The sequence below is a fragment of the Rhinopithecus roxellana genome, chromosome 4 (assembly GCF_007565055.1).
Source record: "Rhinopithecus roxellana isolate Shanxi Qingling chromosome 4, ASM756505v1, whole genome shotgun sequence".
Classification (NCBI taxonomy): Eukaryota; Metazoa; Chordata; class Mammalia; order Primates; family Cercopithecidae; genus Rhinopithecus; species Rhinopithecus roxellana.
The window spans coordinates 3,417,769-3,440,386 of NC_044552.1; the positions used below are offsets into that span (position 1 = coordinate 3,417,769).

Consider the following 22,618-nt stretch of genomic DNA (forward strand, 5'->3'; position numbering starts at 1 on the left):
CAGTCTCTACTAAAACTACAAAAATTAGCTGGGTGTGGTGGCACGTGCCTGTAATCCCAGCTACTCGGGAGGCTGAGGCAGGAGTATCGCTTAAACCCAGGAGACTGAGGTTGCAGTGAGCCGAGATCATGCCACTGCATTCCAGCCTGGTTGACAGAGCAAGACTCTGTCAAAAAACAACAAAAAAAAAAAAAAAAAAGGGAAAAAAAAATACTTGCTCACATGTTGAATACTCACAATGAAAAAAGAAAAAAGAAAAATACTTGCTCATTCCTAAAACAAAGGAAGGATGGTGATGGCAAACATGGAGTAGGCAGAGAAAAGAGTTCAAGTCAGTCACCTACTAAAAACCAGCAACTATTATGAACTTAAAAGTCATTTTGCCATTCAAAGTCATGAACCTGAAGGAGATATTGTGTAAATGGCGGGGGGGGGGCGGGGGGAATGAGGCTCAGAAAGGTTGAGCAACTCTTCTAAGGTCACACAGCTATAAAAATGGAAAAACAAGTTTAGAAACAGTGGTTATCTTAAGATGATAGCATTACTGCTAATACTTATTTTCCTTTTTGTGTTGATTTGCATTTCTAACTTTTCCTAGGTTAAACATATTTTGTTAGGAAAATTTTCCAGCCTCAAAAAAAAAGATTAATTATTTGAATGAATTTGTTTAGGTATTTCTAAATAATGGTGTGACAACAAAAAATTAACTGATCTCACCTTAATCTTCACCTATGCAGGAAGTATCCTGAATTTTTCCTCTCTGCTTCTCTGAAGCCCATGTGGGCCACAATAAGTAGAAACATGACTGAAGGCCAGCCTCTTGGGTATCAGCACATGCTGAACAGATACCACATTGTGGCTTCCTTTGAACTTCAACAGCACCAATGTGCTAATTCAGCAAATAAAGTGTAAAATGGGACAGCCAGAAGGAAATTGGACCAAGTGGCAGGATCCAAAACATCTGGTGGGTTTCCAGCAGGTTCAGGGCTACTGGCAAGTAAGAGAAACATGCCCGTGCCCTGTTAGACAAAGGTAGTGTAGGGGCAATGGCTGCTTTAAACCCCAAGACACTCAGCTGCTTACAAGGACTGAGCTGAGGGCAAGGGTCCAAATTCTACTAAGTCCATTCATTTGCTTTTCTGGCTAAATGGAACTCCTAACCCCATCTAGGAGACCTCTCAGCACTGATGTAAAAGGAACCTCGGAGGCCGGGCACGGTGGCTCACGCCTGTAATCCCAGCACTTTGGGAGGCTGAGGCAGGTGGATCACAAGGTCAGGAGTTCGAGACCAGCCTGGCCAGCATGGTGAAACCCCACCTCTACTAAAAATACAAAAAAAAATTAGCTGACCATGGTGGCACGTGCCAGTAATCCCAGCTACTCGGGAGCTTGAGGCAGGAGAATTGCTTGAACCTGGGAGGCATTCTAGCAGCGAGCTGAGATCATGCCACTGCACTCCAGCCTGGGCGACAGAGCAAGACTCCATCTCAAAAAAATAAATAAAAAAGTAAAATAAAAATAAAAATAAAGAACCTCAGAGAACACAAGCAAGATCAGAAGTGCTACCTTCCTATTGCACCAGTACCCCAGGCTTGGGATGTCATTGTCCCTAACTGTTAAATTCAGAGAAGTTGCCGCCTTGGGCACCAGCAGATGAGACCTGGTTCAGGAACACTCACCCAGCCAGCGTATGCTGAGCCTCTACTCTATAAGCCAGTGGCTCTCACACTTAAGAGGACATCAGAACTACCTGGAGGGCTTTTGTTAAAAGAGGTTCCGGGGCCTCACCTGCAGAGTTCTGATTCAGTAGGTAACGTCGCGGGTGGGGCCCAAGAATTTCTAACAAGTTTTCAGTTGATACTCATGCTGCTGGTCTGGGCACCAGGCTTAAGAGAACTGCTGAGATACACTATAAGTTAGGTGGTACTGTGTAAAGAGATGCTAACTTGATTTCCAATCAGATTCACCTCTGGGGCACACAGAGCCTCTACCTCACCCTACCACCAATCTTCGGCTAAACAGCCCTGTAAACTAAGCAAGTCTGAAGTTTCTACAAAGACATGAGGATCTCAGCATATGTTCAGAGTAAAACCTTATTAATCTGAACTCCACTACTTAGGAAATAGTGGTCATTCAAGTAACACTTATGATACAGGGTCCACGTTTTGACTTGATGGAGATGCTCAATGGTTAACATTATTAGGCAATGGAGACAGGACTAATTACATATGGAGATTTGGGGGACCACCCTCTGAAAGAGTCAGTTCACTAGCATGGGGTCTGGGAATGTTGATTTGTAAAAGCCTCTCTGGTGATCCTCATGCAGCCAGCCTCAGACAAGGCTGCACTCAGGATTTGAGAACCACTGACATACTGCGGAATGGTACTACTGCTTGGCCGCTCCCGTGAGTTGAATAACCTCTTAGCCAATGTAGACCGACAGTTCTATGTCAGCCTTTTACACACTAGTTGCTCGGTAAATGGATATAAATTTGTTCACTGGGGCAAAGGGTATTGAGTGGAGGGTCTTAGAACTCTGTCATTAACCAATAAACCTTTAACCATTTATTTTAGATTCTATCACAGTAGATGCTTAATAGATACTTGCTGGATGAATGGATGGGTGGGTGAAAAACTTGGATGAGGCATTAGAAGGAGCTCAGGCAATCTGCACTGGACAGCGAGTGAAAGACCTTGATCCTAGCTTCAGTTGTTACCTCAGCACCATTCCCAAGACTCATCATCTATGGACTAAAAGCTGCCAGGTCTCCAACCATGAACACAATGCCTCATGTGCAATTTCCCTTCTGATGCCCCTCAAGCACCTCAAAATCAACAGACACGTGCCATAGTGAACACCACACCAGCCCCGAACCTCCTCCTTTGCAGCCATCTTCCAGGTGAGCCAGCACGTGAGCCAGCACGTGAGCCAGTACGTGAGCCAGTCGTAGCCTTGCTCCTCCCTCTCCTTCTCCAGGGCCCTCCAAGCACCTACTCCATTGCCGACACTTGTTTAATTCTGCCTCCCAAATGTCAGTCAATTCTGGAGACGGCTCTCAAGCCTGCTACAGGGCACAGTCACCTCCCCACTGAATTACTAATGCTGTCCCAGCTGGGCTCTTTTTTATCTTGCCCCTTTCAATCCGCCCCAAGGCAGTGAGTTGGGCACTCGCCTGCTCAGACCTCTGCAATAGCTCCCTGGTGCTCTTGGAGAAGTCCCATCCTCAAAGCTGGATCCCACCGCTTTTGTCCATTCTTGCCTTCAAGCTTATCTCCTGCTGCCCCTCACGCCTCGCCTGCCCCTCTCAGCTCACTCGCCCCAGATGCAGTGACTGAGATTTGGTTCCCCAGTGCTTTTCTGTTCCTTTCTTTCTTCTCATCTGAAAAATTCCTTTTCAACCATCAGGTCTCCCTATTACACTCCAGGAAATCTTCCCTGACCCTGAATATGGGATACGTGGCCTGTTATGGGTTGAACTGGGTCCCCCCAAAAACTTGCATGTTGCCATCCTAACCCCTAGCATCTCAGAATATGACCTTATTTGGAAACAGGGACAATGGACATGTCATCAGTTCAGATGAGGACATCCTGGAGGAGGGTGGCCCCTGATCCAAAAGGACTAGTGTCCTCAGGAAAAGAGGATGTTTGCACACAGACACATACACACAGGGAGGATGCCACAAGCTAAGGAACCAGCAGAAGGTCACAGAGGCCTGGAACAGATCCTTCCCTGGGGCCCTGAGAGACAGCATGGCCCCCCAACACCCTGATGTTGGGCTTCTCGTCTCCAGAACGGTGAGATACTGAAATTTAAGCCCCCAGTCTGTGGGGCTTTGCTACAACTGTTCTAGCAACCTGTGGCCTGGCCTACCCTGTGCTCTAAAAGCTGCCTGCACATCCCTCATCGGATGCACCACCAACCTGCTCGTATGGCTTCTGCCTGCCAGGCCTGCCACCCTCACTGTGGAATTCGTGGGCAGCAGAGCCTCTGTTTCTGCTGAATGTCAGCACTGTGATCGCAGTGCCCAGCTGCTTCCTGTGCCCACAGGATGCTCAGTCAGTGAAAGAAGAGCAGCGAGGGTGCAGGGGGCCTCCCAAGACACCCCAGCCCCAGCCCCAGCTCCAGCTCCAGCCCCGGCCCCAGCCCCCGCCCCGGGCGGAGACTCACAGAGATGATGTGGCCCTGCAGGCCATGGGCGGAGTCGGCACACTCAATGACGGCGCTCAGCTGGGGGTACCCTACTCCTGTCTTGGTGCGGGTGGTGCACACAGAACCTGCACAGAGAAAGAAGTTGACCCCCAAAGAGATGGTTATACATGAGAACACTGTGACATGAAATGTGCCCCCATCACCTTCGCAGCCCCGCTCTAGTGACCAGAGTGAGCCTTTGTGGCAGAGGAGATGTGGGGAATGGGCTGCCCACCTGCACGCCGGAGGTTGCTGTAAACCACACCACCTGGTCATGTACCCCTTCAGTCCTCATCACTGTCACTGCCTGATGTCCCAAACATCGCCTTCCCCTCTACCATGCACCTGTCACTGCCACTCCTCCCTGTGGCATCGGCTCCCATGCAGTGGCCAAGCACTGATCTCTCCACACTTAAACGCCTACTCCTTTCCACCTTTCCACAATCTATGCTCTGCTTTAAACAACCTCTCAGAATCCTCCCACAGCCTCGCAGCTTCTTTACCTTCAAACTTTGCCAAATGACTCACCTTTTTTAAGTCTCACTGCCTGGACTGTAAAATGCAAAGAGAAACACAGTCTCCCGGGGTTGTGACAGAGGGCAGATGGCACAGGGAGGGATACCTCTTAGCCCAGGGCCTGGCCTGCAGCAACCACACCCTTCACACCCTCACCTGCTCTCACTCAGCTCTGTGCTCCACAGGGCCCAGCTGCTTGTCCATCTCCCTCCTGGTTGCCCCACCTCAAGTCCCTTGCAGCCCAGCCGGAGGTTCACTTCCATGCAGGGCTCACGCCAGCACCCTCCTGCCTGCCTGTGCCACAGTCAGCCCCAGTCTTGGTTGTTCTCCCAGTTAGGTCCAAGCCAAGTCACACTCTGACCTCATTATCATACCTCCCCTTATTCAAGCTTCCCAGTGCCCCCGCAGCACCCCACTTTACCCAGATCAGCAGAATCCAGCTCCACCTGCTCCCCTCCCTCCCCACTGCTTCTCCAATGGGGCAAGTTTCTTCCCACCACAGGGACTCTGGACACAATGTTCTCTCTCTCGGACACTCCCCTCTGTACCAGCCCGCCCAGCCAACCCCTTCTCATCTTTCCAGCTTCTTCTTAAATGTCACTGCCCCAGGGGAGTTGTTCATCGCAGTTTCAAAAAGAGGCATTTCAATCAGGATCTGTGTGAGAATGTTAAGGGTCTGTCTTCTCTGCTGGGTGGTCGGCTCCATGGACATTCGCTGTTGTTATCAGGTGCTGAGAACACAGCCTCGTATACAATAAGGCACTATAAATAGTCACTGAAAGAATGTGTGGACTCAAGAATGAATGAGTCACCCACATCCCTCTCTCCACTGCCACTCACTCAGACCCTCCCGGATGTCTTGTGGTGTGCATGAGAGGGCGCTCTGAGAACAGGGTAAAGGTAGAAGTGAACTCCTCCCTCCCACCAGACCCGGAGGTGGGATGCTTTAAGGCCCAGCCTCCTCTCTGGCTCTCGGCCACCACTACCTTGTAGGATGCTAATTTCTGTCTGTGTTCCCCAGGCCTGGATTTAGCAGAGAAACCAGGAGAGACAGGGCAAGCCCCTCTCCTGCATCAGCTGTGGGGCAGAGTCCACAGAAGTCCTGTAGCTCCCTGTGTCCTGCCATGTGTCACTCACAGTCCTGGAGCCAACAAGTCTCATTTCCACGAAGGCGCCTTCCCTCCGCCCTGCAACCGGAGGTTGTGCAGAATAAGAGGTGTAACCCCTGGTTCAGCCTCGGCTGTTCTCCTCCTCTCCCATTCAATTGCTAGATCCGGGAGTGGGGGCCTCAGCTGCAGTAGGCCTGGGGCTCTGATCATAGTGAGGGCCCTATAAAGGGTAGACCAGTTGCCTTTCTTGGGAACAGCCAACAGCCAAGGAAGAAGCTTTAAATAAGGCACAGGTGGTTTTGATTAACACCCAGGTGAAAAAAGTTGGCACATATTTTCTCCCGACTAGAGGGGCAGGGAATCCATTTCTGATGCTTTTTTTTCCCAGTTCCCAGGGGTTGCTCAATAATGAATGAAATCTATCAATCAATAGACATCCAGTACTGCTATCATTTAGATATATAATACGCAATGCTTTTACCATAAAGAATGTGTGAGACTTAAATATGGTCTCCAAACAATTTAAAGAAGTGGCTCCCGTGCATCAGGCTCAGAGAAGGCCCCTTGTTCTCTTTAGTCACATCTGTTCTACACAGACAGCCAGAGAAGTGGGGAGAGATAATGAGAGCAGAAGGACAATACAGCTTCTGGGGAAATAGAATGCAGACACAAAGATGTGCAAGAAAACAAGTGTTGTAAATGCTTGAGATCACATCTAGAAAAGCTTTGAGAAGGCCGGGTACGGTGGCTCACACCTGGAATCCCAACACATTGGGAGGCCAAGGTGGGCGGATCACCTGAGGCCAGGAGTTCGAGACCAGCCTGGCCAACATGGTGAAACCCCATCTCTACTAAAAGTACAAAAAATTAGCCAGATATGGTGGCGCATGCCTGTAATCCCAGTTACTCGCGAGGCTGAGGCAGAAGAATTACTTGAACCTGGGAGGCGGAGGTTGCAGTGAGCTGAGATTGCACCACTGCACCCCAGCCTGGGCAACAGAGCAACACTGTTGTTTTATTTTTCAAAAAAAAAAAAAAAAAAAAAGCTTTGAGAGCAAAGAAGCTTCTTACACACCTTCACATCCTGTACAGCACCCGCCCAACACAATAGTAGCTAGCGAACACTCAATACATATTTCCTTTTTTTTTTTCCCTTGAGACAGGGTCTTGCTCTATCACCAACACTGGAGTGCAGTGGCACGATCTTGGCTCACTGCAGCCTTCACCTCCCAGGATCCGGTGATCCTCCCACCTCAGCCTCCCAAGTAGCTGAGACTACAGGTGCACGCCACTGTGCCTGACTACTTTTTAATTTTTATCTTGTATTTTTAGTAGAGACAGGGTTTCACCATGTTGCCCAGGCTGATCTCGAACTCTTGGGCTCAAGCAATCCACCCACCTTGGACTCCCAAAGTGCTGGGATTACAGGCATGAGCCACCGCATCAGGTCCATATTTCTGATTAAACAGGTGACTAGTGAGTGTCCCTGCCTTTGGGAAAAAAAAGAGTCTTCCTAGTTTATTAGTCTATTTTGTTCTATTATCAGTCTATCTATTACAGCCTGCCCTAAGAGGAGGCAGCCTGGTAAGGAAGAACAGGGTCTTATCCTTTCTCTGTCTTTTCAATAACGATAGATACTCAGTAAAGACCTCTTCCCACTTGCTCAGAATACATTATTAACTGGCTTAAACAAGTGGCAATATGAAAAACTTAACCTTGAAAATCTCTCTGTATGTTAAAAGCTTGGGCATTTTTATGAATCTACAGGGCTCTTCTTCCTAATATTCTCTTCATACAGATCCAATTCCCTCAGGCTGATCACGGAGCCAAGTCACAGCTCAACAGCGTCTCCAGTGCCTCCCAGCTGTGCGTTTTCCCACAGATTCCTCTCATGTTGGGTTAGGTTTGCTTCCTTTTTTGGTAGTGTCATTTGGGTGTGAGATTCTTTTGAAAAATCTTTGCTGTTTTTTAGTCCCAAGTGAAAATGTGTATCTTCTTTCTTGCTCCTCAATGTTAGTGTCTGGTTAATAACGGATGTGCATGGATGAATTTAAAACATGGCAGCTCATCTTCATGCATGGCAAAGAGGACAAGCAAACAGTAACTCTGCCCCATGAGAAAATGGCACCACCCATGACAAGGACAGAAGGTTCCACCTTGTTCTTCTGCTTAAGATGCCAATGGGTGGTCCTAAGAAAGCACGCCTGGGAGAAGAACATGGTCAAAAATCTACATCTAATATGTATCAGGTGAGGAGCCAAAGGTGCTCATTACCTAGGCCATGGGTCAAGTTCAAATGTGGCCTCCTCACTGCAAGCTTATTTGCAATGTGTGGGGTCCCTCAAACCTTCACATAAACTGGAGTCATTCATATTTATTAACTGTCTCTACAGATTCTTCACCTATCACTTTCCTCTTCAAGGTGCATGGGGTCATTAGTGAAATCTATGTTCTTTCCTTCCACATTGGTTCTGAAACCAAGCCCTCATATTCTAACCACATCCAAGTTCATTTAGAAGGTCCCTGGGGGCATCAAAAAGCAGTTCAATAACACTTTGCATCAGGGGCTTCCCTGAGAAGCTCAATGATGCTTCCAGAAAAAGCGTGCTTTAAATATCTGTGAGTCATTCGTGCATCCATCCCCTTCTAGTGATCTCCAGTCCCCGCAAGCCCCAGATCCCATTCTTCCCCACACACGCCCTCTGCCGTGCTCCTAACAAGTCTTACCTGGTCCAACTCCCACTTTGATGATATCTGCTCCGGAAAGAATAAGCTCTTCTACCATTTCTCCTGTCACCACGTTCCCTGCCTGAGACAGAAAGAATACAGCTCACGATCGTGAACTACTACTGCTGGTATAAAGGTGAGGAACTCCACACCCGAACACGAGGATGTGTACGTCCTAAAGCCACCAGGCAGCTGGGGGGCAAAAAAGGAACACAGAATTTCATACCTGGAGACCACTTTTGGGAAAGGCCCCTTGGGTGAGCTGGTGGCATGAGAAGATACAGCATTATAGGATTTAAGAACTAGAAGAGACCTTAGAATGTCCAGGTCAGGGCTTTTCAGACATTTCAGCAATCAACAACAATAACAAAAATCTTAGAGGGGGCTGGGCGCAGTGGCTCACTCCTGTAATCCCAGCACTTTGGGAGGCTGAGGCAGGTGGATCATGAGGTCAAGAGATCGAGACCATCCTGGCCAACATGGTGAAACCTCATCTCTACTAAAAATACAAAAATTAGCTGGGCCTGGTGGTGCATGCCTGTAGTCCCCGCTACTCCAGAGGCTGAGACAGGACAATCGCTTGAACCCGGGAGGCGGAGGTTGCAGTGAGCCAAGATCGCGCCACTGCACTCCAGCCTGAATGACAGAGTGAGACTTTGTCTCAAAAAAAAAAAAAAAAAATCTTAGAGGGACCCCAAATATAAAAAGTCAGCAATGAAACACTCTCTTGGTAATTAAAATCTTTAGTGCTGGGCAAAAAAAATGTTTCACAGTTTGCAAAACCCCTGAAGACTCTCTATGGAACCCCAGAGAGTCAGAATTAGAAAACACAGTGAAGAAAATAGAAGTGTGCCTCCCTCTCTAGGGCTGGGATTCCCATCTAGACAGGAAAGGGCAGATGAGCCCTCATGGACCACATAGCATCTGCACGTGCTCAGTTTACAGAACAGGAAACTTTGGCCTAAGAATAAACACACAAGCCTCCAGGAAGTGGCAGAATCTATCAACCAGAAGGATGTGTCTGGTTTGGAAATAGTACAAGTTCTTTCACTGCAGGAGTCTAGAAGTGCAAAAATAGCCCTTTTTATTACAACTCACTGCCCTGTGGATTTCTTCAGCCAGTATATAGGATACTTGGCAAGATGCCCTGGCTGAGTTTTCACAACTGTGCAAAGTCATATTTTGCAAAATGAATCCTTACTCATTCCACTCATGTTTTTTGCACTGAAGTCCAAGTGTCTTCTCGCTGAATTGTTTCCTAAGGGAAATGCTGAATTGCTTCCCAGAGGGAATTTTTTTTTTTTAACGTAGACAAAGTGACTTTTAACTTCATATAAAAGGATGTGGGGAAAAGGTGATAAGGAGGGCTCAAAGCTTCAATCCAAACAGCAGCTGACAATGGAAAAATCACAGATGGCCCAGAAAGAGGACTACAGGTAGATTAAAGAATTAAAATTAAAGTTATACTCCCCACATTCAGAAGGAAACCTGGAATACCTTCAATAAGTATAAAAGTGAAAAAACGTAACGACAGAGCCGTCTACATAAAAACTAAAAACTTGGCCAAGTGCAGCGGCTCACACCTATAATCACAGCACTTGGGAGGCTGAGGTAAGTGGACTGCTTGAGCCCAGGAGTTCGAGACCAGCCTGGGCAACATGGCGAAACTCCGTCTCCATGTAAAAAAAAAAAGAAAAAAGAAAAAAAAACGTACATATACATAAACACGGATATTCACACAATCAGCAAATACCCAGGTAGAGAAAAATATCTACAATTTTGACAAAGGGTTATTATCCTTAACATAGTAAGAACTCTTACAAACCTGTAAGAAAAAAGCTAACATCTCACAGACTAAGTGCCAAAGGACATGAACACACTACTGAAAGAAATAAGTGGCTAAGAAAAATGGAAAAAGTGTTCAACCTCCCGAATAACCAAATGTAAACTAAGGTACCAATGAGGTACTACCTTTCACTTAACAAATTCTCAGTAGTTGTAAACAGTAAATACTAAAGAGAAAACATCAGGCGGAACCTCTCTTTCTTCTGGGAAAATTTATCATAGTCTGTTTTCCCAGAAAGCAATTTGTCCATATAAAAGAAATATGCACTTCTTTGTATTCAATAATTCTTCTAAGATTCTCTCCCAAGGAAATAATCATAAGGGTGGACAAGCATTTAACTACAAAGATGTATTCTCTATAACAGTGCAGAACTGTAAATACATTCCCCAAAATGGAATGAGCCAACAGTGTATGACCCATCCATGCGATGTTTTTTGTGTTTTGTTTTGTTTTGCTTTTGAGACGGAGTCTCGCTCTGTCGCCCAGGCTGGAGTGCAGTGGCATGATCTCACTGCAACCTCTGCCTCCTGGGTTCAAGTGATTCTCCTGCCCCAGCCTCCCTAGTAGCTGGTATTACAGGCACACTCCCCACTGCCCGGCTCATTTTTGTATTTTTAGTAGAGACAGGGTTTCGCCAAGTTGGCCAGGCTGGTCTCGAACTCCTGACCTCAGGTGATCTGCCCACCTTGGCCTCCCAAAGTGCTGCAATTACAGGTGTGAGTCACCACACCCAGCCTAAGAGTGGTTTAACAGCGTGGGAAAAATGCTTAAATGCTTTTAGTATAATGTTGGGAGAAATAGAAAGATTTCAATTTTGTTATTTAAAAAAGTATATGTGAGTATGAAAAAATACACCAAAATGCTAACAGATGATGTCTAGGTGAAGAGATGATCTCACTTTTATTATTTTCTTCTTTAATCTTTTCTGGATTTTATACTAAGAAGTGTGTTACTTTTATAATTAAATGGGGGCAGGAGTGTTTAGTTTTGTTTTTTAAAGTGCGAGGAACAGCATGAGCTCTGTCCCTGAGAACCTAACAGGAGCCTAAGAAGCAGGGCGCAAGCTCCAGTTCCTCCCCAGTGGCTGACTTGCTAAACAACCAAACCAAACCACAAAAACTTTAGAGAAGCTACTCGAAGCCCACCACACATTTTCTTTTCTTTTCTTATTCTTTTTGAGACAGGGTCTCATTCTTGTCTCCCAGGCTGGAGTGTAGAGGCACAAACATGGCTTGCTGCAGCGTGAACCTCCCAGGCTCAAGCAATTCTCCTGTCTCAGCCTCCCAAGTAGCTGGGATTACAGGCATGTGCCACCACGCCTGACCAATTTTTGTATTTTCTGTAGAGACAAGAGGTTCGCCTTGTTGCCTAGGCTGGTCTCAAGCTCCTGAGCTCAAGCAAATCTGACTGCCTCAGCCTCCCAAAGTGCTGGGATTACAGGCATGAGCCACCGCACCCAGCCACAATTTCATTTTCTTTTCTTTTTTTTTTTTTTTGAGACGGAGTCTTGCTCTGTCACCCAGGCTGGAGTGCAGTGGCGCAATCTCGGCTCACTGCAAGCTCCGCCTCCCAGGTTTACGCCATTCTCCTGCCTCAGCCTCCCGAGTAGCTGGGACTACAGGCGCCCGCCATCTCGCCCAGCTAGTTTTTTGTATTTTTTAGTAGAGACGGGGTTTCACCGTGTAGGCCAATTCATTTTCAATGTGGATTTCTTTTCCCCAATCTGGCGCCACCTATGAACCATTTTAAGGGGCTACTTTAGACAAATTAATTCAAGTCAGCTCACCATAGACGTACCAGGTACAACCAGATAGAGTCGAAGTAAGTTCTACTTAACTTACTTACTTGTTTATTTTTAAAACAGAGATAGGGTCTTGCTATGTTGCCCAGGCTGGTCTCTAACTCCTGGCCTCAAGTAATGCCCCGCCTCTGCCTCCCAAAGTGCTGGGATTACAGGCATGAGCCACCTCAACTGGCCAAAGTCAGTTTAAAAACATCAAGAAGACTGACACCGCTTTAGTAACCCAGAAGCTTGTGTAAATGTCTCTCCATCCCATCAGCTACCTGTGTGGCTGCTGGATCTGTCCATGGTCCAAATGTGGTCACTGCCACTGTGTGGAAAAACCCAAAGTGATTATGAAATGCCTCAACCATGAGGCACAGCACAGCAAGAATGCTGCCAGGAGGACGGGGAAGTTTCCATCGGCAGGAACAAAAAGCTGTCAGTTCAAGTTTGAAATCGAGAAGGGCAAAATAAGGGAAAAGAGGAAAAGACCAAATCAGAAATGAGAATACGACAGGAGTGTGGTCAGGCTTTAGTGAAGTCCCTGGTGTGCCGGCAAGCAGCCTCTGGGAATGGGGTGTGATAACCGGGGCCAGGAAGCAGCTGGTCAGGGTGATTAAGTGAGGAGTCTCCTTTATCTTGTCATGAAGCACCTTGGGTGTGGAGTGGAGGACTGTCAGAATGGGACTGTGTGTAGCAGCACAGCAGGCTCAGTCACCTAGGCAGTTCATGCACGTTCATTTCTTGGGCAGCCATGACAACATGGAAGCAATGAGCCCTTGTCCAGAGCACTGAGGCAGACAGACGGAGGTTTCTGCCGGTCAACCCCTCTTCCTAGGGAAGCCCAGAATGTTTCCGGCTCCCCCATGCTCTGGAAGGCAACAATTGCTCCTCTGTGTCAAGGAGAGGTTGAAGGTCATGGAAAAGACAAAAAAGTAGCCAAGTCAAGACTTCAACTACTTTTGTACCCTTTTTTTTTAAAGTTGGTATGGTCTGAATGTTTATGTCCCTCCAAAATTAATGTGTTGAAATCTTTACCCTCAAGGTGGTGATATTAGCAGGTGGGGATTTAGGGAGGTGATTAGGTAGGTCCTGGGGGCGGAGCCCTAAACAATGGGATTAGTGCCCTTCTAAAAGAGGCCTGAGAGAGATCCACAAGAGGCGACAATGAAAAGACGACCATCTATGTATGAGCCAGGAAGCGGGCCCTCACCAGATACTGAATCTGCCTTGATATTGGACTCCCTAGCCTCCAGAACTGTGAAAATAAACTTCTGATTTGTACTTTTATTTATTTATTTATTTATTTTTTGAGACAGGGTCTCACTTTGTTGTCCAGGCTGGAGTGCAAAGGCGCAATCACAGCTCACTATAACCTCAACTTCCCAGGCTCAGGTGATCCTCCCACCTCAGCCTCCCAAGTAGCTGGGACTACAGGCATGTGACACCACGCCCCGCTAGTGTTTTGTATTTTTAGTAGAGATAGGGATTCTCCATGTTGGCGAGGCTGGTCTCAAACTCCTGGGCTCAAGCAATCTGCCTGCCTCAGCCTCCCAAAGTGGTAGGATTACAGGTGTGAGCCACCACAGCAGGCCAACTTCTGATTTTTATAATATAAGCTATTCTGTTTATCGCATCTTGTTACTGCAGCCTGAATAGAATGACAAAAGTTCTCTGGGCAAAAATAAAAACAAAAATTGCTTTGCCCCAATTTTTCCAGCTTTCCTTTAGGCCTCAACGTCTATGGCAAAGTAAGTTCAGAAAGATCTGGGGTGGAATGCTGGACCTCCCTCATTACTTGGTACTTCCGAGCAAATCACTTCAACTCAAGAGTCTCCATTTATCCTGCTATAAAATGGGGGTGGATGTACCCACTTTAGTCTCTCAAATTCTGAGCACAAGGCCCAGCTCTTGGTGGTGCTTTACAATGTTAGTCTCTCCACTTAAGAGTGCTTTCTGTTTATTGCTCCTTTACCCATTCTTTTTAGTTTTTTTGTAATTGTGGTCAAATACACATAACATAAAATTTACTAGGTGCAAATTTTACATGTAGAAAATAAAAGTAAAATTTTTGTTTTTTAATTTTTAAAAATTTTTACGTGAAGGTACTTAGTGCCACTGAGCTATACACCTAAAAATTCATTTTATTTTAAATTATTTAATACAAAAGTTATTTGTGAATAAAGTTTTTAGCTGTACGGTTCACTGGCATTAAGTACATTCACACTGTTGTACAATCAACACCATTATCCATCTCTGGAACTTTTTAAACATCCCAAACTGAAATTCTGTACCCATTAAACAGTAACTTCTTCACCCACTTTTTACTGGTTTTTCTGGGGTCCTCTGGCAAGAAAAATCCTTTCCATGGGATGGTAACAGGCAAGGGTTGGCAAACAGGTAGCAGGTGGCTAGATTTGGCCCACAGGCTATGATGTGCCAACCCCTAACATAAAAAGAGAAATATGGCCAGGCACGGTGGCTCACGTCTGTAATCCCAACACTTTGAGAGGCCGAGGCCGGTGGATCACCTGAGGTCAGGAGTTCGAGACCAGCCTGGCCAACATGGTGAAACCTCGTCTGTACTAAAAATACAAAAATTAACCAGGTGCGCTACTCAGGAGAATCACTTGAACCTGGGAGGCAGAGGTTGCAATGAGCCCAGGTCGCGCCACCACACTCCAGCCTGGGCAACAGAGTGAGACTCTGTATCAACAATAACAACGACGACAACAACAACAAAAAGGAGTATCAACCCCAGTGACTGCTCCCAAGCACATGGAAAATGTCCCACTACCTGCCAGTGGAAACATAGCTGCTATCAAGGCAATAGCCACGTTAAACTGAGTTTATTATGCAACTCTTCAGAGATAACATCACGTTCCTAGCTTTCAGCTATGGTTCCAGAAAGTGGGTGAATACAGAAAATCCAGGGAACACAGCCTGAGAGGTGCTCTCAGCCATACACACCCCTTGTACCTCAGGGGAGGCACACTCAACTGATGACGCCCTAGACCTGCCCCAAGCCTTCAAGAACATTCAAAGGATGTGTCCGTCTCTCTGTGAAGAGGTGTAGAGTGGAAACGTCTCCGTGTGGCTCAGAACCTTGAGAAAGAACGTGGGCAGGCCAATGAGCCACCAGTCACGGATGGAAACATCAGGGTCCAGCCGTGGAAATCTAGCCTATGGCTCCCGGAGATCTGCCCAAAGCGGCTGACATGGCATTGCCCCAGGGTAGTAGAACTTGGCCTCTATCTAATCTTAACAGATTAGATCTCAAGGACCTATTTCCTCCAGACCAGGTCAGAAAGAGCCACCAGCACAAAAACATTTCCCAGAGCCAACACAGGGACCTCCAAGTCCCAGTGTGTCCAGAATTGGTTCCTTCCGGTGGGTTCTTGGTCTTGCCAATTTCAAGAATGAAGCCGCAGACCCTGGCAGTGGGTGTTACAGTTCTTGAAGATGGTGTGTCCGGAGTTTGTTCCTTCAGATGTTCGGATGTGTCTGGAGTTTCTTCCTTCTGGTGGGTTTGTGGTCTCGCTGACTTCAGGAGTGAAGCCACAGACCTTCTCAGTGAGCGTTACAGTTCTTAAAGGTGGTGCATCCAAAGTTGTTCATTCTTTACAGTGAATGTTACAGCTCTTAAAGGTGGCGTGTCTGGCGTTGTTCTTTCCTCTAGGTGGGTTCGTGGTCTCGCTGACTTCAGGAGTGAAGCTGCAGACCTTCACGGTGAGTGTTACAGCTCTTAAAGGTGGCGCACCCGGAGGTGTTCATTCCTCCTGGTGGGTTCGTGGTCTTGCTGACTTCAGAAGTGAAGCTGCAGACCTTCGCGGTGAGCGTTACAGCTCATAAAGATAGTGCAGACCGAAAGAGTGAGCGGCAGCAAGATTTATTGCAAAGAGCGAAAAAACAAACCCTCCACGGTGTGGAAGAGGACCTGAGTGGGTTGCCGCTGCTGGCGCAGGTGGCCAGCTTTTATTCCCTTATTTGGCCCCGCCCATATCCTGCTGATTGGTCCATTTTACAGAGTGCTGACTGGTGCATTTACAAACCTTTAGCTAGATACAGAGCGCTGATTGGTGCATTTTTACAGAGAGGTGATTGGTGCATTTACAATCCTTTAGCTAGACACAGAGTGCTGATTGGTGCATTTACAAACCTTTAGCTAGACACAGAGCACTGATTGGTGCAATTACAATCCTCTAGCTAGACAGAAAAGTTCTCCAAGTCCCCACTTGACCCAGAAAGTCCAGCTGGCTTCACCTCTCACCAGCAAGACTGAGTTGGTGGCATGTGGGGGACAATAGCAAAAAGTCGCAGGCCCAGGCAAGTCACCTGGCCCTGAATGCAAGATCCAGCACTCACTGGTGGTGTAACCCTCAGAAGGCTCCCTGAGCTCTCTAGGACAAAGTTTCACGTCAACAAAAGTAGGCGCTATTATCTCTACTCAAAGGTTTGTTATTATAAAAGAAGTTCTGGCCAGGTATGGTGATTCATGCCTGTAATTTCAGCACTTTAGGAGGCAGAGATAGGAGGATTGCTTGAAGCTGGGAGTTTGAGATCAGCCTGGGCAACACTGTAAGATTCTGTTTCTACAAACATTTTTTTTTTTTTTAAAGTGCCTAGTCTGTGCTAGTGCCTTTTTCCACAGTACTGAGAATGTACCCCAAAACACATTATTCTCTTTCCTCCCTGAAAGCCACCAGGCAAACCAGCCACAGGACCTGGTATACTCTTCAATCAGCCAGCCCCTCAATATGACCTTTTCTGCCAAAGTTGTTCTCTAGAAATCCCTGCTTCTCCTACCTCTATGTGGCAAGGCTCATCTTAGGTGAAAGGCAAGAAAAAAAAAAAAAAAAAAAAAAAAAACAGGAGAAACTGGGCACAGGGAATGACAAGCCCTCACTCCTGGTGCAGAGGCTGGGAACTGCCAGCTTCTGCCTGGAACGTTTGCAAGCATCCTTTCTGTTCACTGTATTGTAACAATCATAACACACTCCATTCCATAACACTCAGTCCTCATAGTACATCATTCAGTTCCAAAACACTGGATAAATATGAATGCGTCTTCACTATGCCTCCAAAAGCCATAAGAGAAATTATGTTTCAAAAACACCAAAAACCAAGGACATAAAAGTACTGGAGGTTTCCAAATAAATCACAGATTTCAAGGGTAACTGCAGGCACAGAGCAGCTTAAGAATAAACACCTACCTTGCCAAAGTCTCCTGTTCATTGCTGGGGAAACCAGTAAGAGCAGTGAAAACATACTCCTGGGCCAGCCAGGCAGCAGGTGCTGGAGAGGGTCTCGCTGTTGGTGGCTTCCCAGACAGCTGTGGGAACTCTGAACCAATCTCTTCCCTCCCAGTTAACTCCCCCATAGCAACTCCTAAGTTCTACACTGGTAACAACACCCTTTCCCTCGTCTTACCCAGCCCCCTCCTTCCTGCACTTCCCTCCTTCCTGGTCTTTGTCCTTCCAGAGGCGACAGGCAGGCTCTCTAGACTGTCCAACAGGCAGCTTGCAGCTCTCAGCAGGCCCGGCTGTGAACTACACCCCACAGCAGCTCCAGTTTGCAGAAGGCAATGGACAGCTTGGGAACACTAATGCATTTTCCACTATCACTTGTCATTTTAAAGAGTGACACACATTTTCTCTCTCTTCTTAAAACAAACCCCACATTACCCTCCATCTTTCTTCTCCATCTCTGACTCAGTTCTCAGAGCAGGTGCCCTTGATGACACTCACCAGAGACAAGCAACTGCTAGTGAAGGCGGCGCTGTTATAAAACTGCATCCCATCTGAGCCCCAGAGTCATTCTCCAGCCATGAGGATCCTCAACCTCCTTTTCACAGGTGAGGAAAGTGAGATTCAGAAAGAATGCAACTTCCCCAGTGTGACTCAGCTCATGTGCCCACACTGACTTCTGGGGTGCTATGGGCTGAATGTTTGTGTCCCCCACAAACTCCTATGCTGAAACTGAATCTTCAATCCAATGGCATTAGGAGGTGGGGCCTTTGGGAGGTGATTAGGTCATAAGGGTGCAGCCTTCATGAATGGGATTAGTGCCCTCACAAGAGAGGTTCCAAGGAGCCTGTATGCCTCTTCCACCGTATGAAGACGCAGCAAGAAGGCACCACCTATGAGGAACGGTGAAACCAGACACTAAATCAGCCAACACCTTGATTTTGATTTCTGTCCAAAATCACAGAACTGTGAGCAATTACATTCTGTTGTTTATACACCAGTCGGTTTATGGTATTTTATGATGGCAGGCCAAACAGACAAAGAGCATTAAGGAGTGAGTTTAACAGTGATACAACCAGCTGGAAAGTAAAGAGAAGGAAAAAGAGCAAGTGAGGTATCTGGGAAATGATATTAAAGATTAGCTCCAGGAACCAAGGAATATATACACACAGCTGACATAAAGCAACATGGTGAATCTCAAATATACTGTCAAGAAAAAGAAGATCAAAAGATACAAAGGATTACCACTTATGGAACATTTACCAGTTTATCATACTAATAAAGGCTATGATGAAGGATACAGATGAACAGCCTGATGAAGCGAGACATAGGGTGAGGTCTAGAAGAGTCCAGAGTGCAGGAGCTTCTGTCCCCACAGAGCTGGAGTCTGCCACCCTCCAGGCATGTAGACGTGTTACTAGCCAGGAAGCTTTCAAAACCCCATACTTTGGGGGTTTCTATGAAGGCCTCATCAAGGAGGCATAATGGATTATTAACTCTACTTCCAGCCCTCTCCCCTCTCTGGAAAATGGAGGACGGGGCTGGAAGCTCCAAGCTTCTCGTCATGGCTTGGTCTATCTGGTACCCCCACACAGAAGCCCATTAAGAGTTGTCTTGTTAGGACAAGAGCAGCTGCACTGCTATCACCCAGGAAATCCCAAAGGATTTAGGAACCATGTGTCAGGAACCAGGGTCAAAGATCAAATATTAGAACAAAAGCTACTCCTACCATCCAGGAAATCCCAAGGGATTCAGAAACTCTGTCCCAGGTGCTCTCATCACTCCGGAAATTACAAAGGTTCTAGAAGCTGTGTCAGCAACCAGGATCAAAGAGCAAATATTAGAACAAAAGATTCTCTGGGCACCGTTATCTACAAGGGTTTTAAGAGTTCTGTCTCAAGAACCAAGGGCTGAGGCCAATAAACACATATATATTTCCAACTATTTAATAGTGTTCAACAAACATCATCAAAAACAATGAAGTTGGCTGTTCTATTACAGAGAACACAGTGAATTTTTCTATTTCCCAACCCACTTCTAACACTGGTACAGCTGGTTGACCTTGGAACAATTCTTTTTTTTTTTTTTTTTTTTTTTTTTGAGACAGTCTCACTGTCACCCAGGCTGGAGTGCAGTGGCGAGATCTCGGCTCACTGCCACCTCTGCCTCCCGGGTTCAAGCAATTCTCTGCCTCAGCCTCCCAAGTAGCTTGGATTACAGTTGCCTGCCACCACGCCTGGCTAATTTTTGTCCTTTTTTTGTTTTTTAGTAGAGACAGGATTTCACCATCTTGCCCAGGCTCGTCTTGAACTCTTGACATCATGATCCACCCACCTCAGCCTCCCAAAGTGCTGGGATTACAGGTGTGAGCCACGGCGCCTGGCCAACTCTTTTCTTTTTTTGGGACGGAGTCTCCCTCTGTTGCCCAGGCTGGAGTGCAGTGGCATGATCTTGGCTCACTGCAACCTCCACCTCCTGGGTTCAAGAGATTCTCCTGCCTCAGCCTCCCGAGTAGCTGGGAGTAAAGGCGCCCACCACCATGCCTGGCTAATTTTTGTATCTTTAATAGAGACAGGGTTTCGCCATGTTGGCCACGCTGGTCTCAAATTCCTGACCTCAGGTGATCCACCCAGCTCGGCCTCCCAAAGTGCCAGGATTACAGGTGTGAGCCATTGCACCCGGCTGGAACAATTCTTGATCCTTTCTTCCTACATGTTTGAAAAGCATAAAAATACTTAACAATCCTTGGAAGTCCTTTAACAGAAGACTTTACTCCATAACAATTCCTTCCTTCCAACTTTCTTACAATGATGACATATACAAGAAGAAATGAAGTTCAAAATTCAAAAAACGAAGGGTTAGGTAAATTATCTAGTGGTCGATCAGTATGTGCCATCATAATTAGAATTAGCAAAAACTTGCCTAATTACAATACAGGTTTTTGCAAAAGCCCAAGTTGTATTTTAGAGCTTCTAAATCCCTTTTTCTGCCAATCCATCTTTCCCAAAAGTCACAAATCTACATTCTAACTAGTTAAGGTGCAAGTAATTAGGAAAATACAGGAAAAGTCAAGAAACAAAACTCCTAGATAAAATACACCACCGACCGATTCGCCACTGATAATAGACTGTCATGAAATGTTCATATCATGGACTCCCAACTCCTACAGCAGAGTTTTCCATTGGCAGTAGGGGTGGGACATGGAGTGTCACCTACATATGTGACACTCAAACCCAGTCACATGTTTTCAATATTAAAAGACACTCTCTGTTAAGAAGTACTATAGACCCTTTTAAAGGTATCATATGGGGCCAGGTGCAGTGGCTCACACCTGTAATCTCAGCACTTTGGGAGATCAAGGTGGGCGGATCACCTGAGGTCAGGAGTTCAAGACCAGCCTGGCCAACATGGTGCAACCCAGTCTCTACTAAAAATACAAAAAATCAGCCAGGCATGGTGGTGGGCACCTATAATCCCAGCTACTCGGGAGGCTGAGGCACAAGAATCGCTTAAACCCAGGAGGTATATGTTGCAGTGAGCTGACATCGCCCCACTGCACTCCAGCCTGGGTAACAGAGTGAGACTCCTTCTCAAACAAAAAAAGTATCAGATAGTAAGAAACATGTGATGATACTTACGAAAAACTGGAGCCAACATCCTACGAAGTTGATGGGAATTTTATTATTTATAGAGGAAAGCTAGTTTTCAGATCTTCCATGGTGGCTACCTATCCTTTCCCAAATGATCCTCAATTAATTTTTGACCAAAGAAGCACCAAAAGCTCTGAAGAGAATACAGCTCCCCCGACACACTGAACAACTCCCTCGTGGCTTCCCCATTTTGAGAATGTTCTACCATAATATTCTACCGTACTTACCATAATGGTGTGTTCAGGAAATTTGGCACGGACGAGTTTCACGAATTCCACAAAATGTTCTGAATACCCATTGGCCACATCCAGGCAAATAAACTTAACCTGTGGCACAGCTTTCAAGATGCTGGTCATCTTTTCCAGATCGTTCTGCCCACTGCCGGAACTCACGGCTACGTGCTGCACCAAAATAAACCAAGAAGACAGGCATGAACAGTAGCATTCAGACATCAGACCCTGCCCCATCTATGCACCTATTCTGGGACAGTACAACAACCCTTTTAGGTCTACCCTAATCAAATGCACAATGCACCTGCTCAAGACACATGCAACAGCAGAGGTAAAAGGGATTCATTCATTAAATTATCTAAACTTTGGCCAGGCACGGTGGCTCATGCTGTAATCCTAGCACTTTGGGAGGCTAAGGCAGGCAGATCACCAGAGGTCAGGAGGTTGAGACCAGCCTGGCCAAGATGGTGAAACTCCGTCTCTACTAAGAATACAAAAATTAGCCAAGTGCGGTGGCTCGTGCCTGTAATCCCAGCACTTTGAGAGGCTGAGGCAGATGGATCACCTGAGGTCAGGAGTTCGAGACCAGCCTGGCCAACATGTTGAAACTCTGTCTCTACTAAAAATACAAAAATTAGCCAGGCATGGTGGCAGGTGCCTGTAATCCCAGCTCCTTGGGAGGCTGAGGCAGGAGAATAGCTTGAACCCGGCGGGCAGAAGTTGCCATGGGCCGAGATCGTGCCACTGCACTCCAGTCTGGGCAACAGAGCGAGATTCCATCCCCCTCTGCCAAAAAAAAAAAAACGACTGGCATGACTGTGTCATATCAGGGAAATTCAAGGGAGGACAGTGTGCAAGAACTAGAAAGTTTCCAGGAAGGAGAAATAGCAATCAACTCGGGCTTCCCCACATGAAAGCTGTGGCCTTCACCCTAAGCGCCTTGCTTGGGGAGCAAGAGAGGGGAAGATGTCTGAAATGCCTCTGATAAACTCCTTTCTATTTTGAGTTTTACTCCCAATAAAATAATAGCGCAGCATGTGATGTAGTTTGGATATTGTCCTCACCCAAATTTCATGTTGAAATATGATCCCCAATGCTGGAGGTGGGGTCTGGTGGGAGGTGTCTGGGTCATGGGGGTGGATCCCTTATGAATGGCTTGGGCCATCCCCTTGGTGATCTCTAGGTCTGAGTTCACAGGAGATCTGGTCATTAAAAGTGTATGACCTCCCATCCTCTCTTTCTCTCTCTCTCCCACTTCGCCTTCCACCATGATTGGAAGCTTCCCGAGGCCTCCCCAATAACAGATGGGTGATGCTATGCT

The 22,618-nt window shown here is 46.6% G+C and overlaps 1 protein-coding gene across 2 annotated transcripts in view; it reads right to left on the reverse strand.

Moving 5' to 3' along the window:
• Window positions 1–22,618, reverse strand: part of GMPR (guanosine monophosphate reductase) — a 48,341-nt gene that overhangs the window by 11,591 nt on the left and 14,132 nt on the right. Inside the window, exons 4-6 of one of the 2 annotated variants that reach the window (XM_010376389.2) lie at window positions 21,295–21,468; window positions 8,543–8,624; window positions 4,170–4,276 (exon numbers count right to left, since the gene is read on the reverse strand). In XM_010376389.2, coding sequence (XP_010374691.1) covers window positions 4,170–4,276; window positions 8,543–8,624; window positions 21,295–21,468 — 363 coding nt within the window. The remainder of the gene's footprint in view (window positions 1–4,169; window positions 4,277–8,542; window positions 8,625–21,294; window positions 21,469–22,618) is intronic. The other variant, XM_010376390.2, reaches the window with a different exon arrangement.